We start from the raw sequence: 14897 nt of genomic DNA, 5'->3' as shown, positions 1-14897 counted from the left end.
AAACAGAGAATCTTTATAATAGATACTCATTAGATCAAGAAGAGCCAAAAATGGAGCTGAGTGCTCTGAGTAGGATTTTGGAAGCTACACGAACTATTGGAAGTAATGAAGTTCCAGGACTTAGCCACTCTAGAGGACTCAGCAACTGGGAGCAGCTACTGTGGCACTAAAATTGCCTGATGTTCCCTTATGGTTACCTTCTTCTTCTTTTTTTAAAAATATTTTATTTATCTATTCATGAGAGATACAGAGACAGAGGCAGAGACACAGGCAGAGGGAGAAGCAGGCTCCATGCGGGGAGCCCGATGCGGGACTCGATCCTGGGACCCTGGGGTCGCGACCTGAGCCAAAGGCAAACGCTCCACCGCTGAGCCCCCCCAGGCGTCCCTCATGATTACCTCCTTGAATTATGTGTTTTTAAAAAGTCCACAAAATGTTTGAGAATTAAAAAAACACATTTACAGGAGAAGCAACTGTGGTTGTTTGTTGTTTTTTTGACTTTACCTGATTTCCCTTCCTAGAACTAAGCCGCATGATTAGACTCCATCGTGAGATCAGAAATAATCTAAAATAATGAACAACAGGATATTACTGATTTAGGATTCATTTAATGTGAACTCTGTTTTAATCAATTTCCAAGTTCTTTAAAATTTTAACCTTAAAAGAATTCCCAGGAAAATTTAATTTTAAATATACTCATAAGGGTAAAATGAAATTCAGAAGTAGCCATTTTATGGGCCTCGGTATTACACCACATATAGTTTCTTTAGTCATAACAATGTTATTTATTTATTTAAGAAGAGCCTGGGCAGCGGGTTGCAAAGCAGGAAACTGTCGTTCATTAAGAAGCCGCTCTCGACTTCCCCTGAACCAGTGGTGTGTGAATATCCACGGATTTACCTCGGTGGCCGGCCTTCAAACCTGGGTCTGTACTGTATTCACTTAAAGAGATGATCGTTGGCCCCAGACTTTTTTAAAAAAGACTTCAGCCTGGGATGCCCAGGTGGCTCCACGGTTGAGCATCTGCCTTTGGCTCAGGTCGTGACCCCGGGGCCCTGGGGTCCAGGCCTCGCACCTGCCGCACCTGCTCCCCCTGCTTGTGCTCGCTCCCTGTCAAGTAAATACATAACATCTAAAAGGGAAAAAAAAAGGAGTGGAATTGTCTGCACAGACCTTCAGGGCTCTGTGTAATATGGGAGGGCTTCTGAAGTTTGGCCGAGCGGTGATAGGGATGGAATCCGTGTGAGCGCTGAGAGCGCACCACACAGCGCTATCAACCCCGGAGCACTCAGGCATGTCAAACCAGGAGAGCACGGACAGACACACGCGGGGACACACACTTCAGGGGTCAGCCTTGAAGAGTAAAGTTAAATGAGGAATCTCACACAGAACTGATGGCCCTACAAATTGTTTCAGCCTTTGGTATACTCTTTTATGTTTAATTAAAAAAAAATAGAAAACCCAAGTAGTCATACTTTAGACCTCATATAATTTTTACTCTGGAATGCAATTTTATGGAAAAAAATCAGTAAAAGACATTTATGTGGATTATTCTCTCTGTATATTACGTAGCTAGGATTTAGAGATAATTTTTTTTTAGAGATAATTTTTTACCGATAAGGAAATTATGCATCCACGTACAAGAGGCCACCGAAACAATGTTTATCAAAAGTTTATTTGAAAAGAAAGATTTATGTAGTACCGTAAATTGAAATAAAGTTTATTCAGAACTTAGATTTCTTAAACTTCACACGTAGTAAGTTGGTACCAACATAGATCTTACTACCTCAGCTCTAAAGTACATTAAAACATACATTATTAATACATTAAACAGTATATTGATGCCAACTTAGCCTTAGTGCTACAGTCTGAGCTGGGGATAGCGAGCAAAACCGGCATCTGCTTATTTTCTAGGTGGGGGGGGGGGGCGTTAAGATCTGTTTTGCAAAGAAAGAGTAAAATGTCATAGGGTCAAATACATATGCTAAAAACAATTGTTTGGAAGGTGGAAATTTGGTGTTTATTTATATGATAAGAATGGCTTATCTGATATCTCCTGACATTTGTATCTACATGTATTGTGAGCAGGTGAAAATGCTCCTGCTGTTTTATTTTGTTTTGTTTATTTATTTTTATTTTTATTATTATTATTTTTTTTTTTGCTCCTGCTGTTTTAGAGCCATAGGATTGTAGCCACATTTCATACTCTCCCTATCTGGCCTCCTGGTCTTTATATGATCATGTCAGGGTTGTTTTATTTTTTTTTCTTTCTGTCTTATATGCCCTGAAAGAGTTTATATTATATTCTTTATTTAAAATACACCTAATTTAAAAAATAAATTAAAAAAATAAAATACACCCAATTTTATGAAATTTAAGATTTCAGGGTGTTAAACTGCATCCTTATATTTCACAACCTGCTACCATTGGAAGTGTCCACCTGAGACCTACTGCATTTGAGCTGCCGATTAATAGACTTCATGGTAATTTTGTTTATTTTTCCAGAGAAATTGTACCTCACGTTCAGATGCATTTTTTTCTTTTCTTTTTTTTAATTATTTTTTTTATTTTTTATTTCTTTATTTTTTTGGTTTTGTTTCTTTTCTGCTAGTTTTTTTTATCTTCACTTCTTCTTCCAGGATACAACCAATCAATAACCATCTCTGTTAGGTTCTAGGTGAAAAGCAGCTTTTGGGAGAAGACAGTGTATATTTCGTCCGAATTGTACTCCCTTGCTTACCTTGCAGAGTGACTGGTCCTCGTGATTGATAAGGGGTTTCTGAATGAATAAGTTAATTATTTGTAATAAATAAAGTCATTTCAATCATTACTTCCAGAATAGTATTTTCTATATCATAGAAAAGAAACCATATTATATCATTAGTATAAATGGCATGATCGCTTTGGTGTTTTAATTTTTTTTATATTTAAAAGCCTATTTTATTTTATTTTATTTTATTTTATTTTATTTTATTTTATTTTATTTTATTTTATTTTTTGTAAATTTATTTTTTATTGGTGTTCAATTTGCCAACATATAGGATAACACCCAGTGCTCATCCCATCAAGTGCCCCCCTCAGTGCCTGTCACGCAGTCACCCCCACCCTGGTGTTTTAATTTTTAAAATACATTCTCTACCTGCCGTTATTAATGGCATATCATGAGCAGGTAAGTAAAGTATGAGGTCAGTAAGAACCTGATATTACTGTGTCCTTATGTAAGTGTACAAAACAATACCTAGTAATAATATTTCATAATTCCGTTTCATTGGGAGTAGAAATGCCGGAACAGAGATCCCAGTAATTTCACTGTAAAAATGACTTTATGATAAAGATCGATCTCTCTGCTGTGTCTTATTGCTGTGTAGATTTATGGAGAGTGTTACGGTCTGACGATTGATAGAGCCCCGAAGTTCATGCGTTGAAATCCCCCAAAGTGGCGTTTTGAGCTGGGCCTTTGTAAGGTAATGAGGTTTAGATGAGGTCATCAGGGGGAGGCCGTGTCTTTATAAAAAGAGGAAAAATAAGAGCCTCCTCTCTCTGCCATGTGAGGACACGGCCAGAGTTGTGCCCTGGAGGCCCGGAGCAAGGCCCTCAGCAGCCCCTCACACCCTGGTCGTGCAGTCACGGCGTCCCTACGCAGGCCACGCTGAGCAACACAGAGGCTGATACCAAGAAGCCGGGGGCCGCAGCAGCCAGAACCCAAAAATGTGGAGGCGACCCAGGCAGTGGGCTGTGGGTGGAAGCTGGCAGCGTCTTGGGGTGCGTGCCACAAGGGCGCAGATGGCCATGAGGGCTGCTCCAGCCCACTCAGGCAACGGCTCGGAGGGAGAGGCGGGCGGCTTCTGGAGGACACAGAAACGATGGAGAATGGAGCGTGGTGGCGGGCTGGCTGGCATGGTCACTCGGAGGAGGCCCCAGGTGAGACACGGATTGCGGGCAGCGTGGTGCTTGTGTTCCAGCGGTTCGTGGACGGCAGAACCGGCAGCGAAGGACGTTGGATACTCAGTGGAGAACATCTCGAAGCAGCGTGTCGGAAGAGTGGCTCGGTTCCTTCCTACTGATTCTAGTAAAATGTGAGAAGAAAAAAATGAATTTAAGGAAAAGGAATCGTTAGACCAAAGACACATGGTACTTCAAGATCTGGCGAAGCGTCAGCCTGGCATGTGGCAGGGAACACCAAGCACATGGCCGGTGGCCCTTTGCCAGCTTCCCCGGGGGAGGCCGCGGACGCAGGCGGCAAGGCTTCGGCACGGAGACCAGGAGGCCTGCAGCCTGGTGGCTGTGCTGGGAGCGCACATTGTTCGCCAGGACGAGGGACAAACGGCCCCCGAGGCAAACCCCGAGCTCCGGGCTCGCGTGGGCTCCAGTGGGCTCCAGTGGGCGGACCAGCGGCTCCCCAGCCCCGGGGCCCGGCACCTCCCGGGGACGCACACGGCTGCCGTCGGGGTCACAGACCTCTGCTGACAGTGACCCCAAGCTGTGCCATATCCCTTAGCCATCAGCTAAGGGGGGCCCTCCTCTTTCTCCTGAAATTTGCAGATAAATATAGTGAACGATACACGTATGAAGGAGGGAGACAAGAAGATGGATGAACTTTGCGGAAAATTTCTTTGTTCTTGCCCGCTGTGCCGCTGGAGTCTCGAGTACCCCAGTGTGTTCTTACCCAGAGTCTCTTGGGGCATTTCAGAATATTCTTTATAAATATTAAAAGAAAAAAAAATTAAAAAGGCTTCGCAATTAAAATGCATGTGCATGAAAGAGGTGGGCCCAAATGTCTTTACTGACGCTTTGGCACGTTGTTATTCTTTTTAGGACATAAAGTGTGACTGAACCGGACGCCTGCGCGGCTGGTCATCATGAACCGGGCTTTCAGCAGGAAGAAAGGTAAGTGCGCCCGTTTAAGGACCCGAGGGTGAAGTCCGCGCCGCTGAAAATCAGGCGGAGCCGGGGAATCAGCCTTTCCTCTTGGGAAACCTCGTGGCTCAGGGATGAAGTCCGGATAGAGCAACACACGCAAGCACACCTGCTGCTTGACCTTTGGTTGTCACCCTAACGGGACGGCAGCCGTTTGATGCGCGTGTTTCAGGATACGTTGATGATGCTACATTTCCTGGATCATTTTACTCTATGGCGTGAAATGGCTAAATAAATAAATAAATAAATAAATAAGTAAGTGATGGGAAAGGCATCCAAGTAGGCCCGCATACGAATAGAAGACACCGCTGGTTAAATGTCTTTTTTTTTTATTATTTATTTATTTATTTATTTATTTATTTATTTATTTATTTATTTATTTTTTTAAGGAGCAATGAGACGTGGCATTCAGCAGGTATTTCGGGGTACACTCAGCACAGATGGAGGCCTCTGGTAGATTTACGTGCTTCAGTGCGTGTGTGTTTGGGAGTGGTTACTTGGTGAGGGAGCCAGGGCTTGTCCTGTGTGATGTGCCATCAGCGAAGGGGGTGAGCAAAGCTCTTCGGGTTCATAGCGAGCAGCAGCAGGGACCACGGGGCAGAGGCCAGGCTGCATCCCACACCGTGATCATGCTGGAGGCTGACAGGCGTGGGTCTGAGACCTGCACGTCCGTTCTCGTTCATACACCCCTGATATTTGGGGGACGCCCCTCCGTGATGGGCAGGGAGGACGTGGGTCCACGCGTGATGATCAGAGGCCTCCGTTGCCTCCTCATGTCCGCATAACGGACAGTCCAGAGCCACAAGGTCGTCTGCTGTGTTGGTTCCACGAAGCCCGACGCTCTGTGTGGACCCTGAGGACTCAGCAGACAGGCTGGGGGGTGGGGGGCGGCTTTGGGCCTTGGGGCCTCCCCACTGTGCACCTGCCGAGCTGCCGTCACGGGGCTGACTTCAGGAAAGGTCCAGTCGGGGTAACTACAGGGGCATCCGCGTAAGCGCGACACGATCCCCACAAAGCCGAGCAGACACGCAGCAGGATTCCCCGAAGCTCAGACGTTCTTGTTACGGAGTGAGACACCCACACGTGCTCGGCTGTGGGGCCCGACGGGTGGCCCTAATGTGGACTATCAGGCTCCTGGCAGCTCCTGGAAACTAGCACTCTATTATTTTAGGTTTTTTTTTTTTTCTGAATAAGGAGAATGCAAAAATGACATTTATTGCCATCTATAGCTTGGTTCAGATTTAAAACACCTACTGAACGTAGACATAATGTTTCTTTGAAAAATCTCCTTTACTAGTAGGAAAAGAATCCAGAAGTGATTCTCTGATACGTGGAAGTATTTCTTTTTTTTTTTTTTTACGTGGAAGTTTTTTAACAAAGTGATAAAAATCTTACATCAACAACTCATCACTTTAATCATATTATTTTTATGTTTTTTAAGGATGTTATTGATTTATTTGAGAGAGGAGCAGAGGGAGAGGGAGAGGGACAGGCCGACCCCGCACTGAGCGCGGAGCCCGACGCAGGGCTCAGTCTGGTGACCGTGAGGTCAGGACCTGGGCCGAAACAAGAGTTGGTCGCTCAGCTGGCTGAGCCACCCAGACACTCCACTGTCTTATTTTTTATTTTTTAACACTCATTTTAATTTTATTTATTCATTCATGAGAGACCCACAGGGAGAGGCAGAGACACAGGCAGAGGGAGAAGCAGGCTCCATGCAGGGAGCCCAATGCGGGACTCGATCCCGGGACCCAGGGTCACGCCCTGGGCCGAAGGCAGATGCTCAAGCCTTGAGCCCCCAGGTGCCCCTAAGAAACACGTCTAGACTGTCTCTTTCCATTTGCTTACAATTCCTTTCCCCATGGTTTTAAAGTTAAAACTCCCAATTTCTAATTTTCCTTTAGTTGAAGAGGATGTTGGAGTTTTTCACGTAGAAATCCCAAGTAACCAGCAATTGTACATTTGTTTCATTAGATGACGGCGGGAGTGCGGCCATGGGGAAGGTTGGGGTGATTTAGAGAATCAGGAAACAGAAGCACTTGTTCTGCTTTGCCTCCTTCTCTTTAAAAAAATTTCTTGTGATTTCTTTTCTTCCCCCCAAATCTAATGATTAAATATCCTCAGGGGGAAATTATTGATCAATATTTTATTCTAATTTCAAGGTAGAACTTGAAACTTATCTTAAACTCAAACATATATATTTATATATATATATATATGTGTGTGTGTGTGTGTGTGTGTGTGTGTGTATTTTTTTTCCCCCTTTCATCAACCCTTCCAATTAGTGTTTTGTCTGGTAGTCTTTGATTGAATTGGCTGGTGACCCCACTGATTTTCTTTGCAAATGCTTTAATGCTACAAATTCTAAAAAAATAAGACTGCACCTATTAGAATTGCTTTATTTGAACTATTTTGAAGACATCTGTAAAAGTTAGCCTGACCTCATAATCACAGTTACATTTTAATGAACGTATTTGTTCTGTAGCTCCTTTTCTTATGTTAGCTTTGTCTTTGAATTTTGAAAATCCTATCTTCTATTCGTTACGTCAAAACTGAATAGTTTTTTTTTTATTTTTTTATTTCATTTATATGTGGAATTTTTTTTATAAATTTATTTTTTATTGGTGTTCAATTTGCCAACATACAGAATAACACCCAGTGCTCATCCCGTCAAGTGCCCACCTCAGTGCCCGTCACCCCGTCACCCCCACCCCCCACCCTCCTCCCCTTCCACCACCCCTAGCTCATTTCCCAGAGTTAGGAGTTTCTCATGGTCTGTCTCCCTCTCTGATATTTCCCACTTATTTTTTCTCCTTTCCCCTTTATTCCCTTTCACTATTTTTTATATTCCCCAAATGAATGAGACCATATAATGTTTGTCCTTCTCCGATTGACTTATTTCACTCAGCATCATACCCTCCAGTTAGAAACAACAAATACCCATTTGCTTCGACGTGGATGGAACTGGAGGATAAAACTTAATAGTTTAGTAGAAAAGCAGAAAATATTGAATGTGAGTAAATGTGATTAAATAATTCAACTTATTACACTTCCTTTTTTTTAACCTATCAGTTGACACGCTGATGAGTAGACATAACCAGAGTGAGTAGCACGTGCAATTCGGTATTTCAATATTATTTCCCTTTTTTATAACCCATTCATATGCATCTGTTCACCCAACAGTATCTCGTTTTGAACTTTATGTACTCAAAGTAGATGCTTTAAGCTCTGGCAATACAGTAATGATGACGTGACTGCGTCGTTCTTGATGAGCTCTTCATCTAAGTGCATTTTGAGCACTTGGATGTGTTGACCCAGCCGTCAGAATGGCTTAACGCTTGCCCAGTATTTTGAAATGTTGGCATTCCTCTTCACATGACTGTTTGCTCTTGAGTTAGTGATGGCAGTTTAATTTCAAGGAAAAGGACGTATTCCAGAGTATCCGTGCTCCATTATCTGATTGCGTTTGTGGGCACAGGTAGCGACCAGGGACTGTTGTCCATACTCTGTCCTCAAGGTCGGGCACAGCTATAGGACCAAGATAGTTTAATTCTGTCAATTCTTTTCTTCTGCCGAAGTATACATTAGGATGCCAGTAGGGAGGAGTTGTGGAAATCCCTCAGGTCTCGTAAGCGAACTGCCGTCCTCGAGGTGGGTGGTGAAGCTGTCCTGGCTCCATGATGTGGATGTAGGTATTTTGTCATTGTAGCAACTGCGGCTTATCCACTGCTCGCTTAGGACTGTGATTACCTTAATCTGTCATCGGTGCCCCCTGGATACACCTGCCATCTTTCTGGGTCACTGCGGTATGAGACTCTAACAGACGAAGTATCATCAGCTTTCAACTCAGAGTATCTTACAGGAGAAAGGAATTGTCCCTCTGCCCCAGGGTTGGGATGGACCGTCATATTCAGAGGTAGACGTTACTGTTGTGCCAAGATTGGGAATCCAAGAAACCACCGAGGAGCCGACACCGATGCAAGCGCACGAGGGTTTATTTACAGGCTCGAGCTTGGGTCCAAGTGCACCCAACACAGTGGAGCAGGGACTTGGACCCCGAGACTAAGAGGCATAGCAACTTTATAGGGGCCAGTGGCCAATGGGATACGCAGAAAGTTGCACAGCCATGCTGGTCCGGACACTCGCAGGTGGCCAAATTGAGTTACATTTTACCCTAAAGTATCCATTTGAACTGGCCTGTCACTGAGCCGATTTCAGATTAGGGTGTGCCCTGGCGACTAGGATGGGGCAGCGCCCTAAGCAGGTTGGCACAAGGCGGGTGCAGCACAAAATGGAGTCAGTCCTGCTCTGCTTGGCCAGGGGTAGGGGATTTTTGTTAAATTTCCTGGGTCCCACAGTTAGATCCTTCCAAGAAGTGTTGTGTATCTTGGAAGAGGAGACATGAGAAGAAATGAGTTACAGGGGTTAAAAAAAAAGAAATTGGATTTTTTTTTCTTTTTAGGTTTCTTAGAGGCAGATCTTTGTCTTTATTGTTTTGATGTTTTTATTGTTCTGGTGTATAGCATTGCAATTTGTTTCTTTCAATATGGAAGGGCAAGACTATACCGTAAATCTAAGTACAAATTATTCTTGAATTAATCATATCACTTGTCAGTGGCAGTCATAAGAAGAAAATTGTAATTAAAATAAAAATCCTTACAGGAAATAAAAATTTCGCACATCAACGTCAATGGCAATATGTCAGTATTGCTTTTTGCAGTTTAGAATGTATTGCTTCTCAGAACACTGGCCCCAAGTACAACTAGCACTTATCCACTCGAGCAGCCAGAAATAGCCCTGAAATGCACCATAAGCTTGGGATGTTTATTGATCCCTCATTTTTGTCTTGAAAATTCTTATGAATATTGCATTGTACCCCATAAAGATATTTAATATAAAAATAGTGCATTATTTTCCAAATGGTGTAAAATAATTGACATTCCAGAAATAGAGGCCCTTTTCTCTGTCTTACATTCTTCCAGTTTGGGAACATGTTAATGATATCAAACCAGTTCCTGTTAACATCATTTTCAAATGTTCTGAATTGAATGTTGAAAATACTTTGTTAGTAATCTGTTTCCTTTCAGTACGTATTTATTTACTACTTTTCATGGTAAAATGTGTCTTTGATTCTATTCTGATGGTTATATTGATTCTAAACTTTTAAATTGCATGAGGAATAAAATATTCACAAAACTCTGCTGAAGGAGACAACAGTTTCTGAAGACTGTGAAATTTTACTACAAATAGAATTTCCAAAAAATGGTCAAGTTTGATTAGTTTAATGTTTTTTGCTTTTTCTCCACTTATACATTCCACAAAATATTTTGGAAGATGTGTAGAATGTATAAATAAAATTCAAATATGAATGAAAAATGTTTTTTCTAATGATATGCAATATAAATTACTTTCAGTATCTTCTATTATTTTAGTTACTTTTATTTTTAATATTCTCTTATGCTATCTAAGGAATATTTTATAGATTTAGGATTTATATATTGATCAGGGAATTAAAAAAACTGTAAATCATGAGAGTATAAAAGGAAAGAAGAAATGTGTTACATAATTACATAATTGATATAATTGTAGTCCACTGGGGTTTTTTTATATTCTTTAAAACCTTAGTATCATTTTATTATGTGAATACTTTTTAAAGGAAAAGCTAGAGACTTTTATGCCAAGAAAGACTCTTAGAAGCACTTTCCAGCTATGCTGTTCTGCTATCTGAATAGTTAATCTTTCTCCATTTAGCAAAAGAATAGTGATTTAGAAATGCTCCCACCCATATCAGACTCCTTATGTTAATGAATGAGTATGACACCCCGAGAACGTGTAATTTAATTTAACCTTGTGTATTCTTCATTGCAGACAAAACATGGATGCATACGCCTGAAGCTTTATCAAAACATTACATTCCCTATAATGCAAAGGTAAAATGGTTTATACGATATTTAATTTATTTTGTTATAGTATTATTATTAAATTTGTGGTTGATCTAAGAGATTCCTTATGCAGTCCTATTGATGGCATTTCCTCGTAAATGATCCCTATAAAAATGTTTGCATAAGTAATTTTGTAATCTATAGTGTGGGAAGTGGTTTTCCTCTCCAAATAAGTCTTTTCTTCCTCCATCACTTCAAATAAGCAGTTATTTTATTTAGTTATAAAGAGTATTCTTTATAATTTCTGTCTGTCGTGCATGTATTTTCTTCAAATGATTTTGGCTATCTTTGAAATTATTTGCAGTATCATGGCCTGTAGGAAAGAAAACAATCAACAAATTAACTTCCTTTAAAAGCATTTTAATGTTGCATTACATAGACAACTGTTAAAACTAACCTGATCATGAGAGAAATAAGCTGCAATTGTAATTAATGCAATTTTCATTCAAAAAGAGAGACAAAACTTAAACTATTAAGAAAACATAGAAAAAAGCACAGTTTTTGACTCTTTGGTTCAGTTTTATTCATTTTCATAAAGAAATAGAAACAATCTGTGCTCCATATCCTTAAAGATTTGATTCATTGTTGACATTGGAAAAGTGGATGAATGAACGAATGCACTTCACAAACAAGTTTTTAAAGAAAAGTGTTATTGTATAATGAGGGAGCACAAAACCTGAAATAGATTTTGAGTCTAAACTTGGAAGACACAGAAGAGAAAGTTGTGTTGGGGAACAAGCGAGTGGGTCAGATTTAACTGGCCTTCTGTTTAACTGAGCTTTGGACAAAGCGTGGGGGAAAACAAAACGATAAAATTATTTTTATGAGAGAACTTAATTAGCAAACTCTATACTGGGATATAATGAGATGAGGTGCAAGGAATGATGTCCGGAAAAAGGGGAAAAAAAAAAAACATAATTTGAACAGAAAGTCAGTGCTGTTTAATAAAGAACCTCTTGAGGGCTGTTCTGAGTCTGAATCAGTAGAAAGAAGCATTTAAAAGACCACCTAGTGGTTCATCCAGCGCTGTGGCTCAGCCATGAACTTTGTAGAGTATCGCAAGTCCCATTTTTCTTGCTGGCTCCGTTAGCAAAGAAATACTCTAAAATATTTCCAGTATAAAGCTCATATACTCGAAATCACGGCAATGCTTAGAACTCTCCCATAATGTTAACATAAGGTTTGATTGCCATGATTTAGCATGAAAAATTTGGTTAGCTGAATGAGAAAAATTGAGTTAATATTATCAATATCTTCCACAGATATTCTTCCTATTAGCTATTGAGAAACTTTATGAAAACTATTTAGAAAAAAATTTCATCTTGAAGACTGTTATTTTAAAGGGCATGTTCAGTTTTTGATAATATTGGTCGTACTAGAATCATATCTTTTAAGGGAAACCACCACATATTATTTATTTTTACATATGATTGAAGTGTCTTATTTTGAAAAACTCGTTTGTAAAGGATTGGGAGATTCTGAGTAGAACTGTCCTTAACTCTGTGGGTTAATGTGAACAATGGGGATCTGCTTGTCTACATAGAAAAGTTGCCTGGAAGAAAAAAAAAAAGAAAAGAAAAGTTGCCTGGGCTAGTCCACAGTGCAGACAACTATAAGACATCCCACGTGAAGTAGAGTGCACAAAACCTCTTCCCAGACAGGGGTCAGTAAATTATGGAAGAGCAGGTTGGTTTTGTCCATTCTGATATGGCCTCCCGACTGGTAACACATGTCCTGTATGCTAAGTGGCATTGAAACTATCTGAGGAACATTATTTTTTTCTGAATCCCTTCTTTTTGTGTGGGATGTTATAAACTCATTATTAGTAGTTATTTTTGAAAATTTCATAGTTTTTTTGAAAATTTTGTTTGTCTCTTTAGAGTACATGACACTTGAAGACCAAATCCATGTCCACAGGATGTGCCTCAGTACAGCCACCAAAGATATTGAGTCTTGGGGCACCTGGCTGGCTCCCCATACAGCATGTGATTGATCTCAGGGTCATGAGTTCAAGCCCCATGTTAGGTATAACATTTATTTTAAAAAACACAATAAAAATATTAACAGAACAAAAGGGTAAAAAAAAATAAACAAACACGGAAGGTTAATAAATATACAGAAAAGATCCTCCACTTATGATCACATAAGTGCTTAAAAAAATACAGACTCTATATATTTGACAAATTAATGCATAATAACATTTCCAAAATAATTACAAAGTACTTACATTTCAGTGGGCCCTCATATGTGCCGGGTACATGGTCTCATTTATTATTTGCCGTGATCCAGTATGGTGATTATTAATCTTTACATGAGAGAAAACATTATACTTTAAGGGAGAGAAAACTAAGGCTGAAAATTTAAGTAGTCCATCTATTGTCACAGAATTTGCGAGACGGAGCCAGAGTAATAAACTGAAGTCTACATGATTTCAAAGATCTGCTGTTTTTTATGTACATAGTAACACTCAGTTATTCCTTCATCTATTACATTGCTGAGATGTAGAAGGCGCCATTATGGAAATGTCAGAATATTGGGGAAGCCTCAGTGCCCTATGACACGTCTTATATTCTCACGGGCCTTATTGTCTTAAGGAAATACACAAAAATAACCAATGTAGGGGCACCTGGGGGCTCAGCTCGGATCATGACCTTGGGGGGCTGGGAAGGAGCCCCATGTCAGGCCCCCTGCCCAGCACAGAGTCTGCTTCTCCCTCTTCCCCTGCCCCTACCCCTGCTCATTCTCCCCCCCTCTCTCTGTCTCTCTCAAATAAATAAATGAAATATTTAGGAAAAATAACCAACATAAAAGTCAGGTCATGTTCTGTGTCATTCAAATGAAAGTTATGGAGATTCAGAGAATGGAGTGACTCCTGATTTATGGAAAATGGGACCGAGGTCGAATTTCCTAGGGTCAAACAAGGGGTGAGTGACTGTGAGTAGGATCCCTAAGGTCGAGGTGTGGACTGGGTATGACAAGAGGCAGGCTGGGGCATAAAGCACTCGTAATGCTACAGTATTTCATGAGCAAAGGGGCCGCATGATAGCAGAGCCGCCAGGGATGTGAGGCGTCCACACACACGGATCCTCCGTCTTTCGAGGAGCAGGTCGCAGCTGTGGCTGGTGCAGCCAGACCGGGGAGCATGGCACGGGCCATCAGGGAGGGTGGGCGGGGGCCTGGCAGGGACTAGCCACACGTGGCACTTCTTCCTCAGGGCCGCCGCAGTCCTCTTCCCAAGGCCCTTACCCAATGGCATCAGGCCCACTCATACCATCCTGGCTATCCTCTTACACACACACTCAGCTGGTGATAGACATCAGTCATACCCATAAATCGGCTTTATGGCAGCGCCTGGCTTAGTATCTGGTCGAGTTACCGGGTGGCATAAGTTGCCACACCGACACGAAGTGCGGGCCATTGCGGTGCTAGTGATGTGCGAGGCTAACAGGACAAATTGGGAAGGCGTTGCCTGGCAGGAGAAGCAGTTTGAGGGGTCAGTTAGTAATCCCAATTAAGTGGGATGATGAAGATAAATCCGACATGTCTGAGAGTTGATCTGGATCGAGAGAGAGGAGATGATATCCAGCTTCTTAGGAAGTTACTTTAATGGGCCAAGACTGTGGTCCTAAGTTTTTATAGGATAAGAGATAAACCTATCATCGTAGGAAATAAAGATGTGCTAACTCTTGCAGGGAAGGAACTGATGCAACAGAGGAATATTTTATATGTGGGGGAAAAAGAAATATATCTACGTCCATCCTGGCTAAAAGGAGGACTGAGCATCCCATTAAGACTTCCATCACTTTGTTCACTTTTTGGGACCACTGGTAACAGATTCATCTGATAAATTTACCAGATCAGTTCAAGAATCATAATTCTCACTAGGGAAATATGTAATAACATTTACACTTAGGTGTTCTTAGTTTTAGAGTAATAGTTATCCGCTTTCGTGTTAAGATTTCTTTAATTTTTAAAGAACATATGTTAGTTCCACATTCTTTCATTTTATATAAAATTCCATTTAAAAAATTCACATTT

General features: G+C 41.1%; 1 protein-coding gene across 2 annotated transcripts in view; it reads left to right on the top strand.

Annotated features, from left to right (window-relative positions):
- GULP1 (GULP PTB domain containing engulfment adaptor 1) overlaps positions 1-14897 on the top strand; it is a 216541-nt gene that overhangs the window by 120928 nt on the left and 80716 nt on the right. For both annotated transcript variants that reach the window (XM_055308305.1, XM_055308304.1), the window contains exons 3-4: positions 4816-4887; positions 10786-10847. In XM_055308305.1, the coding sequence (XP_055164280.1) occupies positions 4860-4887; positions 10786-10847 (90 nt within the window). In that variant the 5' untranslated portion in view covers positions 4816-4859. The remainder of the gene's footprint in view (positions 1-4815; positions 4888-10785; positions 10848-14897) is intronic.

Source organism: Nyctereutes procyonoides, unplaced genomic scaffold, assembly GCF_905146905.1.
Source record: "Nyctereutes procyonoides isolate TBG_1078 unplaced genomic scaffold, NYPRO_anot_genome, whole genome shotgun sequence".
Taxonomy (NCBI): domain Eukaryota; kingdom Metazoa; phylum Chordata; class Mammalia; order Carnivora; family Canidae; genus Nyctereutes; species Nyctereutes procyonoides.
Note: the sequence above shows the minus strand (reverse complement) of the source record. Positions and strands in the feature narration are given on the sequence as shown.